The sequence below is a fragment of the Cherax quadricarinatus genome, chromosome 30 (genome assembly GCF_038502225.1).
Source record: "Cherax quadricarinatus isolate ZL_2023a chromosome 30, ASM3850222v1, whole genome shotgun sequence".
In the NCBI taxonomy this organism is placed as follows: domain Eukaryota; kingdom Metazoa; phylum Arthropoda; class Malacostraca; order Decapoda; family Parastacidae; genus Cherax; species Cherax quadricarinatus.
In genome coordinates this window covers 8581541-8607832 of record NC_091321.1, presented here as the reverse complement: position 1 = coordinate 8607832, position 26292 = coordinate 8581541, and the positions used below count along the sequence as shown (strand labels likewise).

At 39.8% G+C, this 26292-nt stretch overlaps 2 protein-coding genes across 4 annotated transcripts in view; one reads left to right on the top strand and one right to left on the bottom strand.

Annotated features, from left to right (window-relative positions):
* Positions 1–26292, bottom strand: part of LOC138853418 (uncharacterized) — a 119338-nt gene that overhangs the window by 4426 nt on the left and 88620 nt on the right. Inside the window, exon 2 of the mRNA XM_070089876.1 lies at positions 1673–1817. The gene's annotated coding sequence lies outside the window, so the exon portion shown is untranslated. The remainder of the gene's footprint in view (positions 1–1672; positions 1818–26292) is intronic.
* The window catches only part of LOC128692622 (uncharacterized), a 422893-nt gene that overhangs the window by 358716 nt on the left and 37885 nt on the right, over positions 1–26292 (top strand). For 2 of the 3 annotated variants that reach the window (XM_070089868.1, XM_070089870.1), the window contains 2 exons: positions 9573–9680; positions 20936–21073. In XM_070089868.1, coding sequence (XP_069945969.1) covers positions 9573–9680; positions 20936–21073 — 246 coding nt within the window. The remainder of the gene's footprint in view (positions 1–9572; positions 9681–20935; positions 21074–26292) is intronic. The other variant, XM_070089869.1, reaches the window with a different exon arrangement.

Genomic DNA, 26292 nt, shown 5'->3' with positions numbered 1-26292 from the left:
TTTAAGCATCCCAGAGCAATAAAATGCATATACAGTTCACTCATTACTTACCTTAAAATATTTGTAGTCTTAATGTAGGGTCAGAGGTGAGTAAGAGAGATAAAACGAATAAATGAGAGAGAGAGAGAGAGAGAGAGAGAGAGACAATGAGTACATTAGGGAGGACAGGTGCAGAGTTATGTAAACAAACCAGGGGAATGCAAGTTTTGTAAACAAAGTGTACATGTCTGGTTTGTGTACAAGTTGCCTCTACATTGATATGGAGGAATAAATATAGAGGAACACTCCCATTCTCGTGTAACACCATGTCTCGAGACATAAGACACACTTACTGATTTTAATGTGTACCTGCATGCCAGCACAGTGTGTAAGTTTATTTAGGTACAGGTATACACAAGTATAATTATCAGACTATATATAAAATATGAAATAACTTTTAAAAACACTTAAAATTTTGGAGTTCCCAGACATACTGGAGAGACTTAGTGCTTACAGATCTCACATAGAATGTAAACAAACCGGGTGGGACACGGTGACCGTATTAGAAAGTCAGGTGGGGGGAGCCGTATAGAGTTTTGGTCATAATTTGAAATGACCGTATTAGCGGAACGCCGTAAAGCGAAATGCTGTAAAGTAGGGCCCTACTGTATAGTTTTTACATATGTATTTATGACGGAGATGAGGTGTTTTTTTAACTGTAGTTTTAAAAATGCTAGCTGAGCCAGTGGTTCTGGAAATTTCTGGCAGTTTTTTTCCAGATTTTGGGCCCTTTTATGTACAATGAGTTTTTGAAAAGATTTAGCCTGACATGGGGAATGTCAGAGGGTTTTGTGCTTAGTGTTGTGTCCAAGGGTCCTATTGCAACTGTCAAGAAAGCATTTCAGGTCAGGATTCATATTAGAATTGATTGTTCTGTAAATGTAGGTTGAACAGTAGTATGAGTGAATGTTTTGTTTAGTGAGTAGGTTTAGATCTTTGAAGAGTGGGAGGGGGAGGGGTTTGCCTAGCAGTGGATTATGTGATCATTCATACTGCAGCTTTTTGTTGTTATTATTGATTTTAGGTGGTTTTTCATTGTGGAACCCCAGGCACAGATAGCATAGATGAGGTAGGGGTAGATCAATGAATAGTATAGTGTAAGTAGTGCTGTTTGTGGTACATAGTAACATTTTTGAGAGGGTTGGATCTTCAGGTAAAGGATTCCAGATTTTAGCTCCTTTTATGCACATTGAGTTTTTACACAGGTCGAGTTAGACACAGGAAATATCAGAGATTTTTTGTCTGGTATTATGCCTATGATTTATTGCAACTATTAAGAAAGAGTTTTAGGGTAGGATTAATATTATAATTGATTGTCCTATATATGTAGCATGCACACAAGTATGAGTGAATTTTATATTTATTAAGTAGGTTTAAGCTTTTGAAGAGTGAGGGAGTGTGTTGCTTGGCATTAGATTGGGCGATTATTCACACAGCTGCTTTTTGTCGAGTTATTATTAACTTTAGGTGATTTGCTGTATTGGATCCAAGGTACAAACATCATAGGTGAGGCAAGGATAGAATAAAGAGTTGTATAATGGTAGTACTGCTGTTTGAGGTGTGTACATAGTAACATATCTTGGAGAGGATGCCAACTGGGTGTTGAATTTCAAGTTGCTGTTGAGGTACAGACCTTAGAATTTTCCCTCTTTTTGTTTTGCAGTGGGAGAAATGTTGATCGTAACATTTATTTGGCCATTTGCAGCTCTGTTCCCCAGTGACATTTACAGCCATTTCCAAGCCTTCCTGAATGAAACCTTGAACCCGTGAAGTGAGAACTGGAATAAGGAAATATAACATTTAGGGCAATTTCCTATAAAATCTTTAAGACAATAAGACTGATAATTCTATTGATATGCCTGTCAAAGGCCATCCCTGTTGGCCAGTGTGACATGTATGCCTCTTTCTTTCCTATTATGGCTTATACTGTGATGCAAAACTACCAGATTCCGCACCACACATAATAAAACCTCAAGGTTCCCATGAACTGGTACTTTGGCTTGTTGGATGTGACCTATTCGTATGTATCCTGCTTGAAATGGCTCTCTCCTTGTAGTGAAATGGCATCATTGTGTCTGAAAGCCCTCTGACACATTACCTAATAATCATGATGTTTAATGGTAAATTCCTCGTCTTGCATACTTCTATCCTAATTATTATAATTATACTTAGTGCTAAGCCAATAGGGGTTCTAGTGCCTAGGGAATAGGAAGAAAACGGGTTCAATCCAAGGAAGGGAAGGACAATTCTAGGAAAAGCCAAAGTTGGTTTCCTCCAGACTATAACAATGTTAATCATGGCTAGATGAATGGAAAGTAAAAATGGCATGAAAAACAATCTTCAGAAAGATTGAAGAAGCAAGACATATTCTTGCCAAAGAATTATTTGATTAATTTCCAAAATAAGTAGAAAAAACATGAGCTTCCTTATCCTTATGCCACTGAATAATTCCAGTAGACATGTAAGCATTTACAGTATACCATTCTTGTAAGGAATAAACCCTCAGACCATATCTTTGAAATACCCAGTTCCATGGAAATGGAACAAGCTAAACTTTAAGGAGTGGAGTAAGGAGGATGGCACTGAGATAATCATTTCTGACTGAATCTTAGCAATAAATACCAAAAAGCAAATGGCCTGACCTTGTTCAATGTTACGGGTGACCCTCGTGAGTTTAGCACTTTGATTATTATAATCAAAACTGTTACAGGTGGTGTTGAATACCTGTAGATGGTTCCAAGGGTCATTACCCTTGTGGTCTAGTCACAAACCAGGCCTCTTGTTAATAACTAAGGAGTCAGGTTGCTGGTGTTAGCTGCTGTTGTCATAATGACAGATTAGCAAATAAGTTTTTTTTTTTTATTTTTAAGGGAAGGAACTTGTCAAGTTCTCGGTTTTGTGAGTTTTGTCATAGTATTTTCATAATGTCCAAGTTCATTGGGTGTATTTTCCACTGTCTAACATGTCTTCTGTTCTCATAAGGGGTTCTGAGTGCAGATTTGAAACCTGTTATTCAGTAATTTCCTGGTGCAAATTATGATGATGTATGTTTTTCTTTTTCACTCCAAGGTACAATTTAAAGGATTTTAGGCATTTGCAATAGATTAAATGCTTAATTGAACCGACACATAATATGACTAACCAAAAAGACTGCTGATCAGTAATCCACGATCAGTATTGTCAAATGCAGCAGGGAGGTCCAACAGAATTAACGATGATGCATTTCCTAAATAAGCTTTCAGTACCAGATCATTATAAACTTTGCATAAAGCTGTCTTGGTTGAAAGAAGTGGTCTATATGCTGACTGAACATAGTAAAACACTACTTCACTCTAGAAATGAAAACAACTGATCAAGAATAGCATTTTTTTTTTTCAACAAGCCAGCCGTCTCCCACCGAGGCAGGGTGACCCAAAAATAAAGAAAAATCTCCAAAATGACAATACTTTCGTCATTCAACACACACACACAATCACTGTCTTTGTAGAGGCACCCAGATACAACAGTTTAGAAACATAACATACCCCTCCAAACTGGAAACATCCCAAACCTCTCCTTTAAAGTGCAGGCATTGTACTTCCCATTTCCAGTACTCAAGTCCGGCAATATAAAAATAACCGGTTTCCCCAAATCTCTTCACTAAATATTACTCTGCTCACATTTCAACAGCTTGTCAGGTCCCAAAAACCATTCGTCTCCATTCACTCCTATCTAACATGCTCATGCATGCTTGCTGGAAGTCCAAGCCTCTTGCCCACAAACCCTCCTTTACCCCTCCCTCCAACCTTTTCGAGGATGACCCCTACCCCGCCTTCCTTTCCCTACAGATTTATACGCTCTCCATGTCATTCTACTTTGATCCATTCTCTCTAAATGACCAAACCACCTCAACAACCCCTCTTCAGCCCTCTAAAACTTTTAGTAACTCCACACCACATCCTAATTTCCACACTCTAAATTCTCTGCATAATATTATTTACACCACACACTGCCCCTTAGACAGGACATCTCTGCTGCCTCCTCACTGCAGCATTTGCAACCCAAGCTTCACACCCATATAAGTGTGTTGGTACCACTATACTTTTGCACATTCCCTTCTTTGCCTCCATGGATAACGTTTTTTGTCTACACAGATACCTCAACACACCACTCACCTTTTTTCCTTCATCAATTCTATGGTTAGCCTCATTCTCATCCTTCATAAACCCATCTGCTGACAAGTCAACTCCCAAATACAGTGGACCCCCGCATAACGATCACCTCCGAATGCGACCAATTATGTAAGTGTATTTATGTAAGTGCATTTGTACGTGTATGTTTGGGGGTCTGAAATGGATTAATCTACTTCACAATATTCCTTATGGGAACAAATTCGGTCAGTACTGGCACCTGAACATACTTCTGGAGTGAAAAAATATCGTTAACCGGGGGTCCACTGTATCTGAAAACATTTTCTTCTATACTCCTCCTCTCCAATGTGATATCCAATAACAATAATAATATCTTTATTTACTACAAATACATGGTATGTAGGCCTAGCTGACATCAATTACATACTACTATATAGAAAGCTGCTTGTTATGTTGAGCATTTCAGGCAAATTAGGTCAGTTTTGTCCTAGGATGCGACCCACACTAGTCAACTAACACCCAGGTACCCATTTTGAACTGATGGGTGAATAGGGACAGGGATAGCAGGTGTATTATGGTAACACGTCCCTAATGTTTTCCAGCCGTACCAGAGGAGATTCGAACCCTGGACCTCGGTGTGTGAGCTGAGTGCACTAGCGATCAAGCTAAATCACTTTATACCCTCATCACCTTACTCTTATCTATGTTCACTTTCAACTTTCTACCTTTACACACTCCCAAACTCAACCACTAACCTCTGCAACTTTTCTTTAGAATCTCCCATAAGTACAGTATCATCAGCAAAAAGTAACTGTCAACTCCCATTTTGGATTTGATTCCTCATAATTTAATCCCACCCCTCTCCCCAACACCCTAGTGTTGCCATCTATAAATATATTAAACAACCATGGTGACATTACACATCCTTGTCTAAGACCTACTTTTACCGGGAAGTAATCTCCCTCTCTCCTACACACCCTAACCTGAGCCTCGCTATCCTCATAAAAACTCTTTACAGCATTTAGTGACTTACTACCTATTACATATACTTGCAACATCTGCCACTTTGCTCCCCTATCCATTATCATATGCCTTTTTCTAAATCCATAAATGCAGTGAAAACTTCCCTACCTTTATCTGAATACTGTTCACATACATGCTTCAATATAAACACTTGATCTACACATCCCCTACCCACTTTAAAAGCTCCTTGCTCATCTTCAATCCTACTCATATTAGAAAGGAATGTAAATTTTGAAACAAGATGATAATCTGACATATTTACTGAATCAAAGGGAGTCTTCTTGAGGTTATAAGCCAAAACCCCCTTCATTGACAGAAAAATATTGCTTTGAAAAAGATTAATTGACACCGTTAATAATAATAATATCTTTATTTACTACAGGTACATGTACAAAGTATACAGGCCTAGCTGACATCAGTGTACATACTACTATCTAGAGAGTCGCTTGTTATGCAGAGCATTTTGGGCAAATTAGGTCAGTTTTGTCCCAGGATGTGACCCCATACTAGTCGAATAACACCCAGGTATCCATTTTACTGATGGGCGAGCATAGACAACTGGTGTAAGGAAACACATCCAATGTTTCCACCCCTTTGCCGGGAATCGAACCCGGACCCCTCACTGTGCAAAGCAAGAGCTTTTGCTACGGGGCACCATAAACAGGAACAGTATTTTCACACGTAGGTAAGATCTTTGAAACATCTCCTGTTTCAGGTGCACAATATGTCATACAGACTGTCTAATATAACCCAAAAATCTATCCTCACTAAACAAACTGAGAAAAGGTAACCTGTGGCACCATATGAGCTGGTACGGTCAGAGAACTCTACATTCATTTGAATTGAATCCAGGTCCGAACAAATGTTCTCTATTTTCTGAGCAGAAGTTCAAGGTCAGCTGGAAAACATAATCAAGATACATGCAACCAAGTAGGTCACTCAAATGGATGAACAGGAGCCTCTGATCACCTTGATAAGACTTAATTTTTTTTCTCTGTTGTATTCACCCCCTCCAGTCGATAGACTGTTCACAAATGGTCTACAAGCATCTACATAATCAGATCATGATCCAAGAGTATACAGTCTATGCTCCACACTTCTATAATACCTGTGTAACTGAGCAACATAGGATTAATACCAGAAGGAAGAAATCACAAATCAAGTTCATTTTAGTATTCAAAGGACAGAAATTACTAGTCACATACACAGCCTCAAACACCTCTTCATGTATCTTTGTTAACTGGTCAACAAACAGTGCAGATGCATTCACCCTGTCCAAGGAATCTCTCGGTACCACACCAACCTGGTTCAGATCAAGATTTATGTAATTACAATAAGACAGTATTCATTCATAGGAACGCAGGATCGAAATATCGCAAAGTAGCCACACTATGATCTGCCACATTAACATCATCAGGTACTATGTTGACATTCCCTACTTTAAATGTTTTTGAATTACAGGAGATACAGTATAAAAGTTTATCAATGAAAAACAGGAAATGTGCAGAGTATAGTAGAAATATAAACACATATGCAGTATAATGTGATCCTTTATTGACAACGTTTCACCCACACAGTGGGCTTTTTCAAGTCACACACAGATCTACCTGGGGTGGAAGGTATGGGAGTATTTATAGTCATGTTCAGAATGTTGAGGTCAGGTGGAGAATGCTGCATCTGATGATCTACCGGGTGGAGTTATAGAGTCTTGGGTAGCTTGGCAGGGGTATTGGACAAGTTGTGAGTAGACCTTCTGTAGTGTTCTATGTTCTTATGTGGGATAGCGATGAAGAAGTTTCTTGGCGAGTGGTTCAGCTATGTTATAGAAGCCGTTGTTCTGGTTGAAATTGTTGGTTATAGAGAATCATCGCTTATCTCTATAACCAACAATTTCAACCAGAACAACGGCTTCTATAACATAGCTGAACCACTCGCCAAGAAACTTCTTCATCGCTATCCCACATAAGAACATAGAACACTACAGAAGGTCTACTCACAACTTGTCCAATACCCCTGCCAAGCGACCCAAGACTCTATAACTCCACCCGGTAGATCATCAGATGCAGCATTCTCCACCTGACCTCAACATTCTGAACATGACTATAAATACTCCCGTACCTTCCACCCCAGGTAGATCTGTGTGTGACTTGAAAACGTTGGGTGAAACGTTGGGTGAAACGTTGTCAATAAAGGATCACATTATACTGCATATGTGTTTATATTTCCACTGTGTCGGTATTTGATACCATTTATTTCCGCAGAGTATAGTAGTGTCAACATTTTTTGAATGGGTGTAAGGCATGTCTAAATTTTAAGCACTGCAGTGAGGAGGAGTGGAGATGTCTTGTTTGACATTGATGCATGGTGTAAATATTATGCAGAGAACAAGGAATGTTCAAGCTAGATGTTGTGGGGAGTACAAAAGGCAGAATTCAGAAGATAGACAAGATGGCTTGGTCATTTAAAGGGTACAGAACAGAAAAAGATGACTGAAGTGTATAAATCTGGGGTGGACAAAAGGATGGAAAGGGGTATTCACAGGAAGGGTTGGGGTGACTTAGGTTTTGAGTGGTAGGAGCTCAGTCATCTAGCATGTATGTGTGAGCATACTAGATGAGTGGAGACAAGTTGTTCTTTGGATTTGGTTTGCTCTTGGGATGCAAGAAAGATAAGATTTACAAAAGAATTCAAAGAAATTGGCTATTCAAATTTGAGTCCTGGAGGTGGGAATTACTCATTCTGGAAGACTGGTAAGAATGTTGCAGTTTGGTGGGTAATTTGAACTGTGATACCTGTGTACAGCCACCTATTAAATAATTGTTGATAAATGTGTCTTGTTTGGGTCATCCTACCTAGGTAGGAAATGGCTTTTTTTTTGGGGGGGGGGGAGGGGTTGTCTACAGCCTTTCCATGTAATATATGCAGGGGAATCAGAAAGTGTACATTTTGAGATTTTTAATAATTTTATCTTTTTAAATTTCTATCCAAACCTGTTTATTATAGAATGTTAAATGTCATAGAAAAAATACCTAAGATATATGTGCATCATGCTTTTTAGCCAGACTGATCCAACAAGCTGAATTTTCTTGAAGCATTTCAGTATTTTTTCTTGTAGACTGATAAATACATCCACAAGTGTTAATGTTAAGAATTTTTCTAGTTTTGCACCAAAACTAACTTAATTTAATCTTGCACAAATAACCCACACATAGGATACTGAAACTTATTACAATATTTTGGTCTGGCTTTGACCATTAACCCTTAAACTGTCCAAATGTAGATCTACGTTAACGTGGGGGGGGGGGGGGGTCCGAACGTAGATCTACTTTTTTTTTACATGCTTTCAAATGAGGAAAATAAAGGTCTGAGCGCAACGCATGTGAATGTAGATCTACGTTTGGACAGTTTAAGGGTTAACTAGTCACACAGGAGCATGAAGGGAAGGGAGCCTTTCCTACATGCTTCTCTGACTAGTTAATGGTCCAAGTCAGACCAAAATGTCCTCATAAGTTTGTCTCTTATGTGAGGGGTTATTTGTGCATTGTTCCAGTCACTGTATTATGCCTTTTTATTCTTTAATCTGATCTTATTCGAATTTACATATGTTAAGCCTACCACACTATAAAGTCAAACTTTTGTTAGTATTATATATCAATAAATTACATTAATTTTGGGATTTTTCCAACTCATTTTTGTTGTTATAGCAAAAATTAATATACACTTAGCTAATAGGGAAAAAATGATCCTTTCCTAATAAGCAAAGCCAGCCAGTTCTGGTTAGAAAGCACCAATTATCCATACTATAACACAATACAAATGAATCTGATCGTAAAATCTGATTTTTGTACATATATTCTTGTAAAAAGTGTCTGAAGTATCCTGGCCTTTTCCTAATGATCTTGTGATTCAGAGATTGTGAAAATTGCTTATGTAATAAACACAGTGGCAGTCCTGGCATTTTTGGTGCCCTTGGTGGGATCATGCAAAGATGCCCTTCCCCCTCCTCCCCAGAGAATAATATCTGCCACAATATATCACACTGAATACACACACACACACTGTTTAATAAAGCACCATCATATATTGTTCTGAGCCTCAAGTAAGAACAAGTTGTCTTCAAATGAAAACTACAAGTAAATCTTGTATAAGGAGTAACTGAACACTCAAAGATTTCGCAGTTTCACCTTAATACAACTTTATCCAAGAAAAGTCTATTTCCATATGGGCTATTGCACCTTAAAGCAGAAGAACTAGTTGGTGCTCTAGGCCTATACTGGTTATGCCCAGGACTGCCACTGAATGAGCACCTCAAGCTCACATTGTATGTAACATTTTTTTCAGGACACATTTTTCTTTTGTTTACACATATTATTTGACCAGGATGATGTTGAAGTAGCATGGGTGGCACGAGTGGAAGAGTTGCAACAACAACTGGCAGCCCGAGATGCCACCATCAGAAACCTGACACACACCATCTCTATGTTACAGGTGGGTAAGCCAAATGTTCTGCAGTCTCAGCACAACATAGATAATTTAGAGAAAGAAATGAATGTATAATTTGATTTTGTGTACTGTGTATACTGCAACCCCATAACTCGTGAGGTTTACATTCCTGGAGCTGACAAGAATACTGAAACCACTGATGCAGTAACCCTTATGTTGTGACCTCACACAGTGCAATTTTCTGTAAACCCAATTGAAAAAAATGCATCCAAAATTTCACAGCAGGCTGAAAAACTGTGATAATATATGCTGTAAATGCTAAAAACTAGATGCATTTCAGTTGTGTGATCCAAGAAAGGTACATCTGTATTACATAACTGGCCTCCCCCCCTTCCCCATATCTCAAATCATTCAATAGGCATAATTCAATGCAATTTTGTTTAGATTTACCCAAATTGGTAGCAGCATTGTGCTGCTACCTTATTCTATATGAGCAGTCATCAAATTTGATTGTAGTAAAATATAAAAATATGTATGCATATGTATATACATGTGCATGCTTGTACATATGTGCATTTGTACATGTGTATGTACTTGTGTGTGTGTGTGCAAGGTTCTGACCAGAGCTTTGGTAAGATGGGGAAGGAAGAAGGATGGGTAAGGATGGAATGTGTGAAAGGTCTGGGAGGTAGGGTTTTAAAGGTAAGTGGCCTATCCACTTTGGTGCAACTTAAATACTTGTGCGTGTGTGTGTTACTCGTGGAAAGTTGAATTCATGACATTGGTATACCTCCTGCCTGTTAGTTGCACATCACTATACCAACTGTATACCAGTGTGCCACTGAATTGGAGGGATGATACTGTTTGCAATTGCCTGTTGTTGTTTTTTTTTTTTTTGCGCAAGAGGTCAGTCATAAGGCTTTAGTTGCAGGTTGTTTGATGGAGATTGGATGCTCACCTGGAGTTGGTTGGCTAAGCAGTTTCTGAGGTGCTGTCCTGCTGTAGGAAGGTAGCAGATGTTATAAGGTTAGTTGTAAGGTGTTGACTGACAGAAGTGTGTCACCCAGAATTGGGGAGTGCTAATCCATGTTACTGGACGTAGAATGGTTTTGGTGGCATCCATTCTTCTTCTTCAGGGAGGTCACTCAGGATTCTTGGTCGAGGGAAGTTCTCCTTGTGGATGAAGCGTCGGACTCTTTGTTGGAGGGTCATTCTCTGGGATCTGTGTGTGTGTGTGGGGGAGGGGTGGGGTTGATGGTGTGGTCGGTCATGTTTGATGGATGGGGTGGGTTCTCTCTGTCAGGTACATGGAGTTCCTGCATGTCATGTATCTGTCTCTTCTTTAGTTTGTCTAGCCTGACATTAATTGCAGTAATTCTCTGTTGTGTATGCAGGTCTTCCATCCTGATTCTGCCTCTGAATCTGGTGCTGGTGATAAAGCAGAGGGCTCTGTTTTGGACTTTTTGAAGTTTTAGCATGTTGGTTTTAGTTGTTAGTGAATGGGTATACAAGGGTATTCTAGCAGAGGTCTGATCATCATCTTGTTCAGGTGTTTCTTGATGTGGGAGGGGGCTGCATTGAATCGGTAAAGTTGACCGAGGTGGGCTTTTGCTAGGTTCAGTTTCTTGGTTATGTGGGATGTAGAGTGGGGTAATCTGTCGATCTCATACCCTAGGATTTTGTTTGGATTACTAATAGCGATTTGTGTACCTCTGATGGAAATGCTCCCTTTGTGTCTATGGTTGAAGCTAAACAGCTGATGTTACTGATGTGGACTTTTTCTGGGTTGCTTGTGATTCTCCATTTTTTCTCCCACATAGCTGTTCTCCTTAATTCTTTGTTCATTTTCTCTATTGCTCTCCTATGCTTGTTTGCACCAGAGATGGGGGTTGAAGAGACGACATGGATGACATCATCTGCAAATTGGGTGATGATGGTATCATTGTGTTCGGGCTGGGGGAGGTAGTTGACGTATGTGTTGAAGAATATAGGGCTGAGGCAAGAGCCTTGTGGTACTCTGCTGTCAGCGTGAAGGGTGTTGCGGCCATGCCATGGAAAGTGGGAATGATACTTCTACCTGTTAGGAAATTGTATATGAGCCTGAGAAAGGTCCAGTTGTGGTCTGGGAGGTCTACAAGTTTGAAAATGAGTCCATCATGCCACAGACTGTCGAAGGCCTTGTGTACGTCCCTAGTTGCAATCAGGGCCAGGTTCCCTTGCTTCCTCAGGCTGGCCACGGCATCAAAGATGATGTTTATTGCATGCTGCGTGCCGCGGTGGGACCTGCAGCCGAACTGCCTTTCGGAGAATAGGTGGTTGAATTCCACGTAGTAGTTCAGTCTGTTAGAGATTATTCTTTCGAAGACTTTGCCCGTGACTTCAAGAAGGGAGATAGGCCTGTAGTTCTCAGGGTTATGGTTGTCCTTGTTGGGTTTGGCGATGAAGATCATCCTTGCTGACTTAATGCCACTGGGAAATGTCCTGATGCCAAGATGGCATTGAAAATATTCACCAGTGACATCTTGCAGTTATGGGGAAGGTACTTTAACTGTTTAGCTGTTATGCCTGATGGGCCAGGTGCTGTGTTTCTCATTCATCCAACGACTTGGGACACTTCCCTGAGAGTAATAGGTCTAGTTAGAGGGTGTTCGCTTTTGAGAGAAGATGTGTCAATTGATGGTATAGGATGGAGGTCTTCCAGGTTTTTATCTCTCCATTGGTTGACCCACAGGTAGTGGTTATTGTTAAATCTTCTGCTGTCATTATGTGAGGGAATTTTCTCCCATACTTCTCCCATCAGCTTAGCTTGATCTTGTGGGTCTTCGAGCAGGGTAGTCACTTCCTCACGTCTTCGTCGGTGAAGGAGTGTGTAAGGTGTTGAGTGGGAGTGTGTTTAGCCTCTAGGAGTCTATGGATCTTACTTCAGAATTGGTCTGGGTGGCACTTGTACTGGTTTGCTTGGCACACCAGATATTCCCATAAGTCTCTTTTGTGTTAGGTTATAAGGGCGATTAGCTCACTCCTCATTCTTAGTAGTACTTCCCGGGTGGGCTGCCCTGTGTGCAAGTGTTTGCTACACTCAGTTTGGTAGTTATTCATTCTGTCCTTGATTTCCCTGGTTGGTTTGTATTGTTGGTTGATCCTGGAAGTTGTTAGTGTGCAGCATGCTTGTGTGACCTCGTTGATTCTGGCATGGAGTGAGTTAACTGTCCCATTTATTGCTGTGGAGGGATGGTCTTCGAGTGAAGTAGTTTGGTCATTTCCTAAGAAGGCCCTGTAGAGGTCAAAGCCTATTGTTTTCAGGTTGGGTCTGGGGAGGGTGGGTGTCCGGAATGGTGTGGATTGGAGCTTGATTATGATGAGGATGTGATCTGAACCAACATTACCACCTGGGGAGAGACTACAGTGGAACAGGTCATCACAGTCTCTGTTGGTAAGTACTACATCGGGTGTACCTGGGTGGTGGCCCACGAATGACTTAAAGAATGGGCCTTGGAATGTAAGGTCTTTCACTGCCATTATGTTGAATAGTTGTTTCCCCTTGTAGTCCCCTTGGGGATGGGTGGCACCAGAGTTGAAGAGAGCGGGGTGGTGGGCATTGAAGTCCCCTGCCAAGACAGTAGGGGCATTTCTACTGTGTAGACAGTGTAAGGGAATAGATTTAATGTATGGTTGTCTGGGAGGAAAGTACCCTGTCCCCACAATAAGTCGCTCATGTGATGTTGGCACTTCTATTGCTAGGATGTTGTCCTCGTTGACATGTAAGTTGCGAAATTCATGCCCCTGCTTCACTAGGATGGCCACCCCACTGTGGGGTGGCCATCCCCGTGTGAGACAGCTCAACGGCTGTCTCACACGGGGTGGTGGTGGAACCAGGTTGGTCCTTTGGGTTGGCCTCAGTGGTGGTAGGCTGTGAGATAAGATTTCCTTCGGATTTTTAACCCCGGAGGGTTAGCCATCCAGGATAACCCAAGAAAGTCAGTGCGTCATCGAGGACTGTCTAACTTGTTTCCATTGGGGTCCTTAATCTTGTCCCCCAGGATGAGACCCCACACCAGTCGACTAACACCCAGGTACCTATTTGCTGCTAGGTGAACAGGACAACAGGTGTAAGGAAACACGTCGAAATGTTTCCACCCACCAGGAATCAAACCCGGGCCCTCCGTGTGTGAAGCGGAAGCTTTAGCCACCGGGCAGTTGCAAGGGTTGTAGCTTCCCTGCTGGTGGTTGGTTGGTTGAGTGTGGGAGTTTGAGTAGAGGGGCTCATGTATGAGCGCATTGAGTTGGGGATGATTATGGCTGAAGCGCCATTTGCTACAAACAACTCATTGAGGATGGTGCAGCAGAGGTGGTCATTGCCCTTGGACAACTCTTTGGCCAGCATGAAGTAAGCAGTGCTCTTCATTATCCCTTCTTGGATGAGCCCAGTAGGGATGGGATAGGAGGGAAACCTTGGGATTGGTGAGGGCCAGGGGTAGGGTGGGGCTGGGGGGGTGGGGTTCCAAGCATTGTATTGTGAAGCAGTGGCAATAGGGGCATTACCAGAGGAGTTCAATAGGTTGGGGAAAGACTCATGTGACATAGTGGGAGGACATACTGGCACTGGCCAGTTTCTTGTTTTCAAGGATTTTTTGGACTTCAGATTTCCTGACAGGGCAGCTGGGTGAGACAGCATAGTGTTGACCACCATAGAGGGTGCACTTGGGATTGTTTCTGTTGTGGCATTCCCTGTATGCATGGTCACCTGCACAGATGCTGCAGACAGGTTTCTCATTGGAGCACTTGTTCGTGTCATGACCGAAGTGATAGCACCTGAAGCATTGAGTGATGGAGACAAACCTCTCCATACTGACTTGGTTGGGTGTGTATTTTGTGTCAAAACATTTCAGGCCATGGTCACAGATGAACTTGGCTTCCTCAGGTGGCTCGAGGACGAGTTTCAGTGATTGTTGGTTGGCAGAGTTCTTGACAAACTTGTAAGCCTTGAGAACCTTGAACTCGGAGTTATCTTGGTTGATCCCCTCAACAAGTTCAACATCAGTATATTCACACATGATGCTGTTGATGCGTGCAACAAACACTGAGTGCTGTGCCTGGAAATTGTCAGGTGGGATGGGGGAAATACAGTGGACCCCTGCCTTATGATATTAATCCGTTCCTGAGAGCTCATCATAAGCCGAAATTATCATTAGCCGAATTAATTTTCCCCCATAAAAAATAATGGAAATAAAATTAATCCATTCCTGACACCCCAAAGTATGAAAAAAAAAAAAATTTTACCACGTGAAATATTAATTTTAATACACACAAACTGAACAAGACATGCACAATTACAGTGGACCCTCGACCAACGATATTAATCCATTCCTGAGAGCTCATCGTTAGTCGAAATTATCGTTAGTCGAGTTAATTTTCCCCCATAAGAAATAATGGAAATCAAATTAATCCGTTCCTGACACCCCAAACTATTAGTTATAGGTAATACATATTTTAAGAAAAAGAAGATAAATAAGTATACAAGATATGATGTAGGGCGAAATGACAGTAGATTGTTGGATAATGTATTGGTAGATAAAAGACTGTTGAGTAGACTTCAGGATGTACATGTTTATAGAGGGGCCACAGATATATCAGATCACTTTCTAGTTGTAGCTACACTGAGAGTAAAAGGTAGATGGGATACAAGGAGAATAGAAGCATCAGGGAAGAGAGAGGTGAAGGTTTATAAACTAAAAGAGGAGGCAGTTAGGGTAAGATATAAACAGCTATTGGAGGATAGATGGGCTAATGAGAGCATAGACAATGGGGTCGAAGAGGTATGGGGTAGGTTTAAAAATGCAATGTTAGAGTGTTCAGCAGAAGTTTGTGGTTACAGGAAAGTGGGTGCGGGAGGGAAGAGGAGCGATTGGTGGAATGATGATGTAAAGAGACTAGTAAGGGAGAAAAAGTTAGCATATGAGAAGTTTTTACAAAGTAGAAGTGATGCAAAGAGGGAAGAGTATATGGAGAAAAAGAGAGAGGTTAAGAGAGTGGTGAAGCAATGTAAAAAGAGAGAGGTTAAGAGAGTGGGTGAGATGTTATCAACAAATTTTGTTGAAAATAAGAAAAAGTTTTGGAGTGAGATTAACAAGTTAAGGAAGCCTAGAGAACAAATGGATTTGTCAGTTAAAAATAGGAGAGGAGAGTTATTAAATGGAGAGTTAGAGGTATTGGGAAGATGGAGGGAATATTTTGAGGAATTGTTAAATGTTGATGAAGATAGGGAAGCTGTGATTTCGTGTATAGGGCAAGGAGGAATAACATCTTGTAGGAGTGAGGAAAAGCCAGTTGTGAGTGTGGGGGAAGTTCGTGAGGCAGTAGGTAAAATGAAAGGGGGTAAGGCAGCCGGGATTGATGGGATAAAGATAGAAATGTTAAAAGCAGGTGGGGATATAGTTTTGGAGTGTTTGGTGCAATTATTTAATAAATGTATGGATGAGGGTAAGGTACCTAGGGATTGGCAGAGAGCATGCATAGTTCCTTTGTATAAAGGCAAAGGGGACAAAAGAGAGTGCAAAAATTATAGGGGGATAAGTCTGTTGAGTATACCTGGTAGAGTTATTATTGAAAGAATTAAGAGTAAGACGGAGAATAGGATAGCAGATGAACAAGGAGGCTTTAGGAAAGGTAGGGGGTGTGTGGACCAGGTGTTTACAGTGAAAGATATAAGTGAACAGTATTTAGGTAAGGCTAAAGAGGTCTTTGTGGCATTTATGGATTTGGAAAAGGCATATGACAGGGTGGATAGGGGGGCAATGTGGCAGATGTTGCAGGTGTATGGTATAGGAGGTAGGTTACTGAAAGCAGTGAAGAGTTTTTACGAGGATAGTGAGGCTCAAATTAGAGTATGTAGGAAAGAGGGAAATTATTTACCAGTAAAAGTAGGCCTTAGACAAGGATGTGTGATGTCACCGTGGTTGTTTAATATATTTATAGATGGGATTGTAAGAGAAGTAAATGCGAGTGTCTTGGCAAGAGGCGTGGAGTTAAAAGATAAAGAATCACACATAAAGTGGGAGTTGTCACAGTTGCTCTTTGCTGATGGCACTGTGCTCTTGGGAGATTCTGAAGAGAAGTTGCAGAGATTGGTGGATGAATTTGGTAGGGTATGCAAAAGAAGAAAATTAAAAGTGAATACAGAAAAGAGTAAGGTTATGAGGATAAAAATATTAGGTGATGAAAGATTGGATATCAGATTGGAGGGAAAGAGTATGGAGGAGGTGAATGTATTCAGATATTTGGGAGTGGACGTGTCAGCGGATGGGTCTATGAAAGATGAGGTGAATCATAGAATTGATGAGGGGAAAAGGGCGAGTGGTGCACTTAGGAGTCTGTGGAGACAAAGAACTTTGTCCTTGGAGGCAAAGAGGGGAATGTATGAGAGTATAGTTTTACCAACGCTCTTATATGGGTGTGAAGCGTGGGTGATGAATGTTGCAGCGAGGAGAAGGCTGGAGGCAGTGGAGATGTCATGTCTGAGGGCAATGTGTGGTGTGAATATAATGCAGAGAATTCGTAGTTTGGAAGTTAGGAGGAGGTGCGGGATTACCAAAACTGTTGTCCAGAGGGCTGAGGAAGGGTTGTTGAGGTGGTTCGGACATGTAGAGAGAATGGAGCGAAACAGAATGACTTCAAGAGTGTATCAGTCTGTAGTGGAAGGAAGGCGGGGTAGGGGTCGGCCTAGGAAAGATTGGAGGGAGGGGGTAAAGGAGGTTTTGTGTGCGAGGGGCTTGGACTTCCAGCAGGCATGCTTGAGCGTGTTTGATAGGAGTGAATGGAGACAAATGGTTTTTTAATACTTGACGTGCTGTTGGAATGTGAGCAAAGTAACATTTATGAAGGGGTTCAGGGAAACCGGCAGGCCGGACTTGAGTCCTGGAGATGGGAAGTACAGTGCCTGCACTCTGAAGGAGGGGTGTTAATGTTGCAGTTTAAAAACTGTAGTGTAAAGCACCCTTCTGGCAAGACAGTGATGGAGTGAATGATGGTGAAAGTTTTTCTTTTTCGGGCCACCCTGCCTTGGTAGGAATCGGCCAGTGTGATAATAAAAAAAAATAAATAATGTTCTCTGCCAATCCCTAGGTACCTTCCCCTCTTTCATACATTTATTAAACAAAAATACCAACCACTCTAACACTATATCCCCCCTCCCCCTGCTTTTAACATTTCTGTCATGATCCCGTCAGGTCCAGCTGCTTTACCCCCTTTCATTCTACGTAATGCTTCACGCACCTTCCCCAAACTCACATCCTGTTCTTCTTCACTCATAAAAGATGGTATACCTCCCTGGCCAATGCATGAAATTACTGCCTCCCTTTCTTCATCGACATTTAACCCTTTCAAGGTCGTCAGGCCCTCTCAGAGACTTGCTCTCAGGGTCAGCCAAATTTAAAAAAAAAAAAAAAAAAAAATTTCTTATGAAACGATAGAGAATCTTTTCCCGATCATAATGACACCAAAAGTATGAAATTTGATGGAAAACTTACGGAATTATGCTCTTACGAAGTTGGCGGTCTTGACGATGTTTACGCATTGCCGATTTTGCCCATTTTGAGCCCTATTTTCGGCCAATTCCAGTGTACTTGTCAACAAAAATCATAACTATTTCGCTAGAACTCCATTTTTACTATCGAATGAGTACAAGAAACCACCCATTTACCGATTTCAACTATCCAATACAGTGGTCAGAATTTAGCAATTTTGCCAATTTCACACAAATTTCAAAAGATGCCAATTTCCGAATAGGGTCCAGAATAAACAAGAAAGACATTCCTGGCACTAAAATAACATTTCCTCTGTTCATTAGTCATGTCCCCATGCCCCTCTTACATTCTTTTGCTTTCCACTTTGATATTATCAGCGCACTTGTGAAAGAATATTAGACTCACCAGTTGACGTGTATTGGACGCATAGCATGATTTGTTTACTTTTGAACTTTGGTAAAAATCGAACATTTCTGCTACTTCGAGCGCAATTTCAAGGTAGTTTTCTTTGTAAAACCAATCAAAATCATCTCAATTTCTGTAATACGTCTTCCATTCTATAAAATGAGACCAGGAAAACTAGAATACAACAATAAATACCATACGAAAATACAGTGCAAAGTCGCTGTTTTAATCCATAAAAACGGTCAAAGTTTTTTTTTCTCATTACGCACTGTGTGTTGCAGGATTTTTTTTTATACCACGCGCACTGACCATGTAGACCCATTCTTTCATATGTAGGCCTACCAGCTTTCTCTCACTAGATTTGAGGGCGCTAGAATTTAGGCGTACTAGTACATCAAAAACCCTGGTGCGTAAGCTGTACTAGTACGGCTGAAACCCTGAAAGGGTTAAAAGTTCCTCAAAATATTCCCGCCATCTACCCAATACCTCCATCTCCTAACTCCCCTACTCTGTTCTTAACTGACAAATCCATTCATTCCCTAGGCTTTCTTAACTTGTTTAACTGACTCCAAATTTTTTTCTTATTTTCAGTAAAATTTCTTGATAGTGCCTCTCCCATTCTGCCATCTGCTCTCCTTTTGCACTCTCTCACCAGTCTCTTCACCTTCTTTTACTCTCCATATACTCTGCTCTTCTAATAACATTTCTGCTTTGTAAAAACCTCTTATAAGCTACATTTTTCTCTTTTATCACACCTTTTACTTCATCATTCCACCAATCACTCCTCTTTTATTCCTGCACCCACCCTGTGCAAGAGGAAATCCTGTTAATTTTCAGTTTACAGTAAGAGATTAAGAAACACATGAATTCTGAGGTTCAACTGTACTGTTATTATTTGATTAAATCTTCTTTCTTTCAATGCACTGGCTGTATCCCACCGAGACACGGTGGCCCAAAAGGAAAAATGAAAGTTTCTCCTTTTAAATTTAGTAATGAATACAGGAGAAGGGGTTACTAGCCCCTTGCTTCCACAAATTAAATATATACAGATTATTATTCTGTACTGTATACCTAAATGTATAAAATACGGATTAACGAAAAAGACACCAGCTAAAAAAAACTATCATTACTGTTCAGGGCAAAAAAAAGTGTTGATCAAAATATTTAAATTGACTATAAACAGCAGAATTATAGATCATCGTTAACTTGTAGGCATTTAGCACTTCCTCACGAATTATTTATAAATACTTTGATCAGCAGATGCTTGTGTATAATGTGATTTTTTTCTTTTAAAAGTTTCTTTAATGCAAATTACTATAAAATAAAAGTCTCAGATGCATTACTAATCTGTGACTGTAGCTGAACCACATTTATTGTTACTATTAAAATTAGCCTGATTCTTTTACATACACTTCTCTCTAAGGAATATATAACTCATCTAAAATAAATATATAGTAACACAACCAAAAAAAGAATATGCTCAAGTGCTTAAAAAGAGGCAGCTTGCCAAAATTAATGAAAGCTTTTTTATTTTTGTGTAATGTGAAAAGTTGAGGATTATGAATAATTTATTGTCTGATGGAAGATGTTGGATAAGGCCACCAGTGATTAAGCTGAAAGTGCATGATGAGCAATCATTATCTTAAACATCAGTATTCAGGCAATGAAATTACTCAACTGTCCAAGAAGACATTGCTGGATTTATTATGGGTACAGTTCTTGCATTCCTGCTGCAGGTAACAGCACCTAAGGTTAAAGGTCTCAAAGTGTCAAAGATGATCAAAGATGATAATCCACCACCTATGTACTCCAGGTGCGTACAGACGGCTCCTTTTTTGTGAGCCTTCTAAGCATCTAGCATGAACAGTAAATATTGTTATATCATGATTGTTTTGTTTACTGAGATATATAGGATGCCTGATTATTGATTTAGATTCAGGATCCCTGGAATGAGGTGGAGAGAGTTATGTTTACCTCCGTTGTGCAAACGAGCTGCATTACTGACCTAATTTACTAAAAGTTTAATGAGTTATCTATGATGCCATTATTTTGAGTTCACCCACGTGGAAAAGGAGCCTTGTCTGTCTGTGCTGAGCTGCATGTCTACTTATTAGCTGATCATATGTCTTTGTTGTATCGTACTGTACTACTGTGACATCCATAATGATAGTAAGCAAAGTATTTTAAAGAGATTAATTTCAGTGCATTCATTTTGTTTTAATTATTCAATAATTGCACTGTGCTATCTGTATTTTATTTTGAAGTTTATGTATTTATATATGACCCTGTCCCTCCCCTCTGGCATTTTTGCCTTTTACGTGCCCCCTGGATGTCCACGTCATGACCCTTGGTGACTTATTCATGACACTGAAGGCGAGTGTGGAGAACGAGGTCATTGTCACTGAGAGCAGCCAAGTCAACGGAAGCACAACCAGTTGCCCCACGATTATCAGATCATCCTCGTCTGATGCCAGCAGCGATGGCTCAGATGACGATGAGCCACTCTTTATGGTAGGTCATATTGAATGAAAAACTGAAAGTGTCTTCCTTTTAGGCATCCATAGATAGGGATACCTTATGGATTAGCATTTTCATCATTCATCCCAGAATAACTGAAGAATGCCACTGTAGTCATATATGCAGTCATGGTGTGATGCACTATGTTGTAGAGTATGGCAGCTCAAGAAATGGTATAAGGCTGAAGCAATGATTATAATTATTGTTCTGTGACTGAAGAGGTATAATGCCTTAATATGAAGACATTGGAAATGGCTTTTGTTCGTTGTGCATGTGTTGGTCTATAAACTGACGTATAACCATTTACACAACTGAGCTATGCAGCATTAGAGTAAGCTCCTTTAGAACCTCTTAGTGATTATCTATGCGAGATTGCTGACACCTGGTTGTAGTTTCAGGAAGAGAGCTAGACTTGGTGTAATCTTCAGTATTTGCCTTACAACTTAACACAAGATAACTGTTAGTCTTGGGATTTTTATGAAACACTTGCCCAAATGGACAATACCCCCTGCAACTTGTAGAAGATACAGAAACAAGAATGAAGGAGCACTGCAGTTACTGGTCCATTCTAGACAGGTCTAACTTGCACCCACCCACACCCACTCCTTTCCAACCTACAGTATATTTAACCCTTTAACTGTGTCCAATGTACTAGTATGCAAATGGCTAGTGTGTCTGATGTATTAGTATGCACAATTTTTTGTATCTATAAATCTGCCACCTGCCAATATTTTTAACCTCAGCAAACTCTTTGGGTCTTCTTCCATCTCTTCATTCATTTGAAAAAAAATTTAAAGGCCAGCAGGGTCCACAAAATGTATCATTGTTAACTACTTAGGTGATGATTGTGTGTCCAAATAAACAAAGGAACCAGGAGCTGTTGTTCCACCACCAGTTTCCCCTACCAGCAAACAGGGTGTGCAAGTGGCTCAAGGATGACTTATTCAGTCCAGATTTATTACAGTTTTATTATGCTAACAGTGGAATTCAGTCATAAATCACACTAAATACCCAGGATAACACAGAAAAGGCAGTGTGAATAATTTCTGTTTTGATGAGTATTATACTCTAAAATAACTGTAATATTATTAATATTCATTGTACAAGCAATTAGAAGACCAAAATAGTAAAAAAGTAGAATAAAAATAATTATGCCATATATATAGTAATCTAATAAAGTCAATCATGTTGATTTATTTCCATGTTTTGAGAAATAATACATTCAGAAACATTTATTTCTTTGCAAAGGTTACAGTATGTGTTTACATAATATGATTGGAGCAAAGAAAGCCACTATCATGCTGAGGCATTTTGGGCAGACTTATTTATTTATTTATTTATTTATTTAGTAATTTGAGCATACATACAGAGGTACAAAAAAATACAGGTAAGAGCAGCATGCCAAAGCCACTTATATGCATAGCATTACGGGCTGGCTTAAAATTAACTAAGATTAACTAAGCAATGATGAAATCAGTGATAAGACATTATTGTAAACAGATAACTATAAAGCACAAATGAGTATTACAAAGACAGGTCATATGGTTGCATGCATTACTGTACATTCAGTCGAATGGAGTATTCTGTTAGATTGGGTTTTAGGTTTAACATATGTGATATAATTGTGAGAAACATTTAAGATATACAATTTATAAGGTTCAGTTATTCAGTATTTATTTGGTTTTGGGTGAGTAAGTGTTCTTTGAGAAGAGACTTGAATTTATAAACAGGTAGTGTTTCTTTTATATTTACAGGTAATGAATTCCAGATTTTAGGGCCTTTTATGTGCATTGAGTTTTTGCATAGCATGAGATGGACACGAGGAACATCAAAGAGTGATCTGTGTCTTGTGTTATGGTCATGTGTTCTGTTGAGGTTGGCAAGGAGATGTTTGAGGGGAGGGTTAATATCAGAGTTAAGTGTTCTATGTATGTAATAGGTGCAAAAATAAGTATGGATGTTTTGTATGGTGAGTAGGTTGAGTGTTTTGAATATTGGTGGAGTGTGCTGCCTGTAGTGAGAATTTGTTATCATTCTAACTGCAGCCTTTTGTTGGGTAATTAGTGGTCTGAGATGGTTAATTATTGTTGAGCCCCATGCACAAATTCCATAGGTGAGATAGGGGTAAATAAGAGTGATATAGGGCCAGGAGGGCTGACTGAGGAGCATAGTACCGTATCTTCGATAGTATGCCTACAGTCTTGGAAATTTTCTTAGAAATTTGTTGTATATGTGTATGAAATTTGAGTCTATTATCAAGGTGGATTCCTAAGAATTTTCCCTCTGTTAGCTTTGTGATAGGTGATCCGTTTATCATTATGTTAAGAGGGACATCTGTAGCTCTGTTACCAAACTGAATGAAGTAATTTTGTTGATGTTTAGTGTAAGTTTGTTAGTCCTCATCCAGGTAGATATTTTTTGTAATTCGGTATTTACAGTATTGGCTAGCGTGGCTGGGCTCGGGTGAGAGAAGACTAATAGACTACTTAAGTCTAGACAGGTGAAAAGTGTACTAGTAGTGGTTACCAATGTTTTGCTGGTGGCACCAACTACTGGCAGCCTTTTGAAGTTTCTCCTTACTGTTATTATTACTATTATACTGTATTATAATAATAATAATAATTATTATTATTATTAGTAGTAGTAGTAGTGGTACATATGTAAGTGGTGAGGGGCTCTTGATATAGGGAATTGGATCTGTGTTCCAGGTCCCTAAATTAATAATAATAATTATAATAATATGTAAGTACTAATAATAATGATAATACATAATAATAATGTATAATAATAATACTACCCATAATAATCCCCATATCCAACACACAAAACAAATATCCAAAACGGTTGGGATCCTCTCCAAGATACGATACTATGTGCCGCAATCTGCCTTTCTCACACTATAGCATTCACTCATTTATCCATACCTCACCTATGCTATTTGTGCTTGGGGATCAACTGCAGCAACACACCTAAAGCCAATAATAACCCAACAAAAAGCCACAGTAAGAATAATCACACAATCACATCCCAGGCAACACATCCCCCCACTCTTCATAGATCGAAACTTACTGTTCAGAACATCCACACTTACTACTGTGCAATCTACATCTACAGGACCATAAATTCTAACATTAACCCTGACCTAAAATGCTTTCTTGATAGTTGTGACAGGACCCAAAGGCATAACACCAGACACAAACATCTCTATGACATTCCCCATGCCCGACTTAACCTTTACAAAAATTCAATGTACGTCAAAGGGCCTAAACTCTGGAACACCCTACCTGAAAACTCTAAAACTGCAGACACATTCATCACTTTCAAAAGTACCGTTAGAAAACATCTTATCTCCCTGATACACCCCGTCAGCTAACTACATGAAAACCACCTGGTGGTTCACACTTACACTCACACACTCACCCAATTGACTATAAACACAGATACGAATCTTAACCCGTAAACAGTCCAAACGTATATATACGTTTTTACCGCTAGTGCCCCAAACGTATATATACATTTTGTGTGTCCTACATTTAACATTGCCACGATAAGCCTGAGTCGCCTAGACATGTGAGAATGGGTGTGAGCACTCGCTGTGCACCATATTAAAATAATTGGGGATGCCTGGGTAACATATGCTCTTTTTTCCTATTAAAAACAACAATGTTTTTTTTCTCCAAAAAGTTGGGGCAGTACAGTAGTGAACGTATATATATACGTTTGGACTGTTTACGGGTTAAAATAATGAATCCTAACTAGTCATAAGTTTGCATGTGATACTCCACTATAGAAACTATGTATTGTACCAAAACAAAAGCATTCACAGTTAAATTTACAACCTGTAATGTAGTTATTTAGCCTTAATACCAACTTGCTCCATAATCTGTAATAATTTAGAATTTTGAATTAATCTTAGTCTGCCCGAAATGCCTAGCCATGGTAGGCGTGATAGTGGCCCCCTCTGTAATTAGTATTTTATAACATGTAAACCACACAATATCCTAAAATATGTAAACCCCACATTGTAATCTTTATATAGAATAAACTTGATTTGATTTGATAATTTACAGTATAATATAATATGTAATGGTACAATATACAGTGGTCCCTCGTTTTTCGTAATTAATCCGTTTCTGGAGGAGCTACTATAAACGAAATTTACGATTTGCGAATCAATTTTCCCCATAAGAAATAATGTAAAAACAATTAATCTGTTTCTGACACTCAGAAGTATTAAAACAAAAAAATTTTTTACATGAAATATGCATGTAGTACATAAACAATACAATGGGAAATGATGAATGAAACATTAACAGCATAACACTTACCTTTATTGGATATTCTTCTTAGTGTATGGGAGACTGGAGGAGGAGAGAGATTGGATTGTTTACAGTTTGGAAGGGGAATTCCCTTCCAGCAACACCTCAACTACCAATTGCTTCTCTGGGGTTGCTTCTCTTCTCTGTTTCTTAATGCCACTAGGACCACCTTGAGAGTCACTCTAGTCCTGTCTCGCAGAGTAACTGTGGAGAGAGCTCTGTTTCTGGCATCTCTTTAACACTTCCCTAAAATGGCCCAAGACTTTGTCACTGTACATATTTCTGACCTTCTTTACCACAGGCTTGGCACTAGGAGCTTTCTTTGGAGCCATGGTAGCTTATTTAGTACTTGCAAGCACTAAAATGAGTGGAATATTATGAAATATTTCATAGGAGCACTTGAGGGGACCTTCACTCACTGGTAAACAATGCCAGATTGGCTGGGTAGGGAGGCCTCCCCGGCTCACACCGTGCGTACCCGTCCTGGACGAACTACTATTCGCTAGTCAACCTATGAAAAGCGAGTCCATGTTTATACGAAAATACCCCTATGATTGGCGAAATTTACGATTGCCAAGAACTACGAAAAGCGAGAGACCACTGTACGTGTATATAATAATACTATGTATGTACTGCGTGTAATTAAGGTTGACAGCACCACCACAATGCTCACCAGTGCACATGTGCTTGCTGAACTACTCTCGCAGTGCAAGGAATTCTCGTGATTTCCTTATGTTTCATGCAGTTAATTTGCCAGATTTCTTTTTTCTAACCATGGGTTCTAAGAAAGCAAGTGCAAAGGACAGTGCCGAGAAGAAAAACAGGATGATTTGCATGGAATTAAAGCAAGAAATCATTGATAAGCACAGACTAGGTACGAGGGTTAAGGATTTG